This window comes from Dama dama, chromosome 9, assembly GCF_033118175.1.
Source record: "Dama dama isolate Ldn47 chromosome 9, ASM3311817v1, whole genome shotgun sequence".
Classification (NCBI taxonomy): domain Eukaryota; kingdom Metazoa; phylum Chordata; class Mammalia; order Artiodactyla; family Cervidae; genus Dama; species Dama dama.
In genome coordinates, this window is record NC_083689.1 from 43,957,562 (window position 1) to 43,964,612 (window position 7,051).

Genomic DNA, 7,051 nt, shown 5'->3' on the forward strand with positions numbered 1-7,051 from the left:
AGATATAAGAAAGTATTTGTTGACAAGTGAAACATTCTTTTTATTCTTTTATAAAGTAACTTCTCTCAGTATCAGAGGGCAAGATTGTCTGCTAGACTAGAGTGAAAGGAAAGAAGTCAGCCAACACTTTTTTATATATGAGTGCATCATATTCATTTTATATATTAAACTCTACAAATAACATTGAGAGAGACATTATTACCCCCTTTTATAGATGATTAAATTTAATCTCAGAAAAATAATATAACTTAAATCATATATGTAGAAAGATTGAAGAACAGAAGAATTCAAAGAATGCCTTTGGGGACAAGATGTTTCTATAACACTCTGTCCTCTATGTAATTACTACCATTTCTTAGCTATATGGGTTATTAGTGGAGTATAGGCTAATGGGATTAGAGACATTCTTGGATATGAGATAAGTACTTTATGCATGTTATGTTATTTCATACCATTGTTAAGGGAATCTCACTTTCAAAATAGTCATAGTCTGATTTTAGTATTATGTGAGTGAATCATGACATTTTATCTAGAAATCAAATATTCTGAGACTGAAAATAATCTGCATAGAGGCAACAAATGGAGATAGCAGTTGGTCATCTATATCTGCTAAATGTGTTCCCATTGTCATTTCCAGAGCCTGGAACTCAGGAATCCCTAAGGTTTTGCTTAGGGAGACCTAAGCTCCTGCATTTATATTAAAATGAAATAAATTGGCAAGATTTAAGCAGTGATCCAGGGGCCAGAGCTATGAAGACTAGGCATCATCTGCATAGTGGCTGTTCCTGTGGTAGGTGAGTGCCAGGACTTTGAATGTATAAAACTTGGGGTAGTATTCTCTAGTGTGCTTGACTATTTTATTTTTATAATTTTAAGAAAGTATAATAATTCATAACATTTTTAAAAGAGAGAAATTAAAGTATCTAAAATGAATGCAGCAGCATCATAATTATTCCCTTTTACTTTCTGATAAAAATTTCAAATGTGAGTTTGCCTCTTTCAGTTAGCATGATATGTAAGATCATTCCATTATATTGTAATGCACACTGCAATTTAATATTTCCATTATATGTATTTTCATTACACATTTTAAAGTAACTTCAAAATCATTTTGTGTAACATGGCATTTTTCATTTTCATTTGAGATATTTTAAAGAATGAAATCTAGAAAAAACATGGTATTAGTGGCTCCAAAGGATAAGGGTAGTTCTACAATTCTCATTCAATATTGCCAAACTGCTATAGAGATTTTAAATTTTATCCTACACATTTTTCATTATATTCCAATTGATAATGCATATTATCAAAGGAAACTTAAATCCAACTTTTAATTTATAAAAATTATTATTTTTAATATGTGAATTTCTTTATAATGAAACTGTGCATTTTATATGTGAATATTACATAAATTTATCAAATTGTAATTTTGCACAGTGTATAGAAAAGCTCTTCAGACTTGGAATTTGGTCATGCTCCAACCCTATATCCTATTTGTTAGTATTCTTTTGGAAAAGTAATAGCTTTTTAGTACATAAAAACAGTAGTGGCTACTTTTTATAAGAATTCACTCAATTCTGTTAATCAAATTAAGCACTCTTTTACACTATTTTATTTTACTCTTATTAAAACCTTATAGTTTAATTATGTATTTATTTTCAAATACAAAATAGAAAGGTCTCTGTTTGAGGCATGGGACTACACACTTACCTCAATTCCTGCTGCTTGATTTGTGGATGACCTGGAATCTTCTGAGGGAGTTCTTTATTAATCTTTATGAAAGGACAGAAGTTTCTGTGTTCTCTTGGTTAAACTAACATTCTTATATATGTATTTTCTTGTATTTAAGCAAATATTTTAATAAATTTGCTCCACTTCTCTGCAATGAGATTTATTTGCTAGCAAAACTGATACTAGGAATCGCATCAACCCAGAGTGAATATGACCAATAGTTTTCGTAATTTAACTAATTTACTAATTATTCATATATGAAACTTGCTCAGTCGTGTCCAACTGAAATTCTGAAATTCTTTAATCCAGAATACTGGAGTGGGTAGCCTTTCCCTTCCCCAAGGGGTCTTCCCAACCTAGGAATCGAACCCAGGTTTCCCTCATTGCAGGCGGACTCTTTACCAGTAGAACCACAAGGGAATCCCAATTTCAGGGGTGCTCACAAGCGTATGGAACACGGGCAAGGCCTGATCCAGAACTCCCATGTTTATTTTCATAGGTTGATATGCCTCCAAATAGGGCTTCCCCGATAGCCAGTTGATAAAGAATCTGCCTGCAATGCAAGAGACCCCGGTTCTACTCTTGTGTTAGTTAGGAAGATCCCCTGGAGAAAGGATAGGCTACCCACTCCAGTATTCTTGGGACTCCCTGACCTAGGAATCGAACTGTGGTCTCCTGCATTGTAAGCAGGTTCTTTACCAACTGAGCTATCAAGGAAGAATCCTCTGGGGTTCAGCTGGTAAAAAATCCACCTGCAGTGCAGGTAGACCAGTGTTCGATCCCTGGGTTGGGAAGATCCCCTGGAGACAGTATTCTGGCCTGGAGAATTTCGAGGACTGTATAGTCCATGGGTCCCAAAGAGTTGGACTTTTATTTTTTTTGCTTTAGTATAAGAAAAATAACCATGTAATCCAGCACATAAATTTGAGAGTCTATTATTTTATTTTGTTGTTGGCTCAAAGTATCTGTCTTCTCACTATCAAGATGACAACTGGAACAACAACAACAAAAAAATAAATAAGAGATGTAATTTAGCATGGGAACTTAATTTCCTGAAGGTGGATTCTGAACATATGTTGTTTTCTTTGCTACATGGTTTCTCCCCTTGATTCTCCATGGAAAAAATAATTTAGTCAAACTCTTTTAAGTGTGGAATTCTAAAACATTAATGTCTATTTCATTTAGTTATTGTGACATTTTGTAAGAATGCCTATCAAGATGTTAGCATAGTACTTGAAATAATTTCTATAATTATTATCCATATATGTCTGAGTTGTCGCAACTGTAGCATGCTGATGTGGAATCAGTCGCTTCAGCTTTAAAATATATGGGCAAATTGAAGAGAAATGCTATACAAGAGTCAGAACAATTTATTTGACAAAAAACATGCAACATAGAGCATCACAGATAGACAAGCAGGGAAAAACTGCTAATTCTAGGGAGACCACATTAAAATGGAGACAGAAATGAAACAATGGATCGAAAGGGATTTTTAGATTTTGTGCAACCGGAAAATAAGTAACAAGTGGTTTTATACTGCATTCAATGTGCAGAACAATAACATAGATGTCTAGATATTCTATTGACTCTGAAATCTATCCTATTCTTTGAACTTTGTCAAATTACATGAAAAAACATATGATAATATCTCACATTTTTATCCTAGTGCTTTAAAATTTTTAAGAAAGAAAGACATTATTTCATGTCTGATAATTTCCATGACACATTAAAACTCTTACAGTAAAAGCATAAGATGGAAATGACAACCCACTCTGGTATTCTTGCTTGGAAAATCCCATGGACAGAGGAGCCTGGTGGGCTATAGTCCATGAGCTCACAGAATTGGACACAACTTAGTGACTGAGCACACAAACACATAAGAAAGTGTTTCACAATTAGTAATAACTGAAGAACCTACAGTCTTAGAATGACTAAACTTACTATGATCATGTATCTTTGTTCTGTGTTCAAAGAGTTCATGGCTGATTCATGTCAATGTATGACAAAAACCACTACAACATTGTAAAGTAATTAGCCTCCAACTAATAAAAAAATAAATGGGGATAAAAAAAGTTCATAAATAGTGGATAGAATATAGAGTCCAACCCATAAAGATATTGTAAATACTATATCACCTAAACTGTTTCTAATTTAAAAAATGAGTTAAATTATATGCTAGTTCTCAATTTCTGATTTTACTTACAAATTGGTGGGAAACATCTGCCTATGGTTGATATTAATAGCAGCAATGTATTATTAAGGCTAATTTTTGTAGAGTTATTTTATTGTGCCACACAGTTTAAAATGAACTTATATATATTTGTTCTCCTAATTATCAAACAATCTTAAAAGAAATAGATAATATTTTTCATATCATTTTTTTTCATATAATGAAACTATTTTAACAGATGTCTATTTAAATTACTAAAATTCATTCAACTACTCATCAGTGACATAGATGTTCAAACTCAAAAATCCTACTTCTCAATTCATTACTTCTGGATCATAAAATTAAAGAGAAACATTCTATTGAATCATCTATTGGATTAGGAAGACGAAGGCTGCTATCAGTTCTCTAATTTTTAATGTGTATTATTAGTGAGCAACATGGCTTTCTGAATTTCAGATTTCCTTCTGCTTAAATGTGAAACGTGGTATTTTACATAAGTTTTTATTTGGAAATATAAGACTTAATTAAATGTTTTGAGGTTATCATAATGAATTGTTTAAAAGCTATTAGTTTAAAAGTTTCTTCTTCAATTGTAAATCCATGTAGGACTTTCAAAATCATATTTAAAGTAACTCATCATATGAAAAATATGTCAAGAAGCTTGTCTTAAGCATGAAGATTAGTTGATTAGTTGATAGTTTTCAATTTGAAAAGAGAACAGAAATTGAACCCCAGCAGAGCAAATGAAGATAGTGCTGGAAGACAGTCTAGCAACCTATGAATTTCCTGAATCAGAAGTCAGGAAACTAACTCAATAAGGGTGTTGGTAACCTGAGGTCACAAAGAGTTGGATATGACTGAAGTGACTAAGCATGCAGCTCCTACTTAAATATCACAAATATTTACTAAGTGAATTTTAACATGATTTTGGATTTTTTTCATGTTATTTAAGTATTCTGTAATTCAGTCTCTATCCCTTATTTGCACTGAATCTGGCTTGGATTAATTGGAGGAATTTTATATTGAGCTACATGTTATTCAGCAACTCCCTAAAGGTAGCGCCTTATCAATTCACACCATGTAATAAAAAATGAACTTTAAAAAGAACATTTCATAGGGATAATATATTTGATAAGCATAGATCAGACTGAAAAATAATACCAAACTTATTCTGAACATATACTCAAACAGTTTGCATATCAATAATGAGTAGTTTTAGACCAATAACATTCACACTGTTAAGGGCTGAGACAATCTACAAATGTAATCTAGCCCATTAATGTTAAATAAATAACATATAATATCTCAAATATACATAATACATAAACTTTAGTTCAAAATGATGTAACAAAAATTGTTAATAAGTTTATATAGCCTGAGGAAGATATGTACCATATAAGCATCAAATCAGAACAGTGTACATTAAATATAGATAAGAAATTATTTAAATCTATAAGGAAAATTCAGACAACTCAATATTAATCATGGAAAAGAGATATTCACAGAAAATTTGCAAAAGTAATCTGATAGATTAATGAAGAGTTCTGGCTCATTCATTACCAAGGAATTTGTAAATTAAAACAAACTTTTTTTTTACTTTTCTATTATTGGCCATAATTATTGCACATAACAATATCTAATAGTACCACATATAGAGGGATTTAAACGAAAATCAACAGTTGATAGGAGTGAAAAAGTTAGAGATTCAGTTACTCAGATATTCCATACTGACAAAATATACAAAAATAATAGAAATGTGATTGATATTATTATGTATTTATGTACAATTTATTTGGATAAAAAATAATGTGTAATTACAAAGATATGGATGGAGAATAGGATGCCAAGCCAAACATCTTCTGGTGCAGTGAAAGAATTTAAGTCGTAATTTTTCCTCCAAGTCTCATTTTTTCTCTGTGCCATTGATCAGGATTCAAAAGGAAATGCTCAAGCTTCCTTTTAAGCAAGTATCATTTCCTAATTATTCATTGTCTTCTAGGAATAACTGAAGCCATGGAAAATACAAATGACACTACGGGAATAAACTTCATTCTTTTAGGACTCCTTAACTACACACAAACCCATCTATTCTTCTTTTCTGTGGTGCTCATGACCTTCCTCACCTCCCTGATGAGCAATATCTTCATGATCATGCTCATTCACATGGATTCCCGGCTGTGCACACCAATGTACTTCCTGCTTAGCCAGCTCTCCCTCATGGACGTGATACTGGTCCTCACTGTTGTTCCCAAAATGGTAAGCAACTACCTGATGCACATCAGGTCTATCTCTCCTGCTGGCTGTGGTGTCCAGATCTTCCTGTTTGTCACTCTGGAAGGGGGCGAGTGCTTTCTCTTAGCGGCCATGGCCTATGACCGCTATGTGGCCGTATGTCACCCCCTGAGATACCCGATCCTCATGAATCAGAAGCTCTGCTTGCACATGACAGCCGGCTCCTGGCTTTTGGGAGGGGTGGATGGGCTGATGCAGGCCGGTGCCACTCTGAGCTTCCCTTACTGCCACCCTCGAGAAATCAACCACTTCTTCTGTGAGGCACCATCGCTTGTTCGCCTTGCCTGTACAGACACCACGATTTTCGAATTTTTCATGTATGTCTGCTGCGTCCTGATGCTTTTGATCCCAGCGTCTTTCATTTTGGCTTCCTACGGTCTCATCCTGATCACTGTGCTCCGCATGCATTCTGCTGCAGCCAGGAAGAAAACTTTTGCTACTTATTCTTCCCACCTGGCTGTGGTGGGGTTTTTCTATGGCACCATCATATTTATCTACATGCGGCCCAAATCCTACCGTTCAGCGGCTCATGACAAGGTAGTCTCTGCCTTTTACACCATCTTCACACCTGTGTTGAACCCACTTATATACAGTGTGAGGAATAAAGAAGTCAAGGGGGCTTTGAGAAAGTGGCTGGAGAAATATTTTCAGTGATCTCTACAGTGAGCGTTATTGGCATAATGACATCACTCAAATTAGATTTACGTTTTGTTTTGTGTCAGTTTGTTTTGGGTCAATATATTTTGCTTTCTTGTTCCCAGTTTGCATTAATTTAAAAAACATTATATAATTCATATTTGGTAAATTAATTAAAATAACATTTGTTCTGTGTTCATACTTTGTCATGATATTTTTTCTGAA

At 33.7% G+C, this 7,051-nt stretch overlaps 1 protein-coding gene across 1 annotated transcript; it reads left to right on the forward strand.

Moving 5' to 3' along the window:
* Positions 1-5,911: 5,911 nt before the first annotated feature.
* On the forward strand, positions 5,912-6,844 carry LOC133062839 (olfactory receptor 2T12-like). Its single transcript, XM_061152205.1, has one exon. The coding sequence runs from the start codon at positions 5,912-5,914 to the stop codon at positions 6,842-6,844; it is 933 nt and encodes a 310-aa protein (XP_061008188.1).
* Positions 6,845-7,051: the final 207 nt, after the last annotated feature.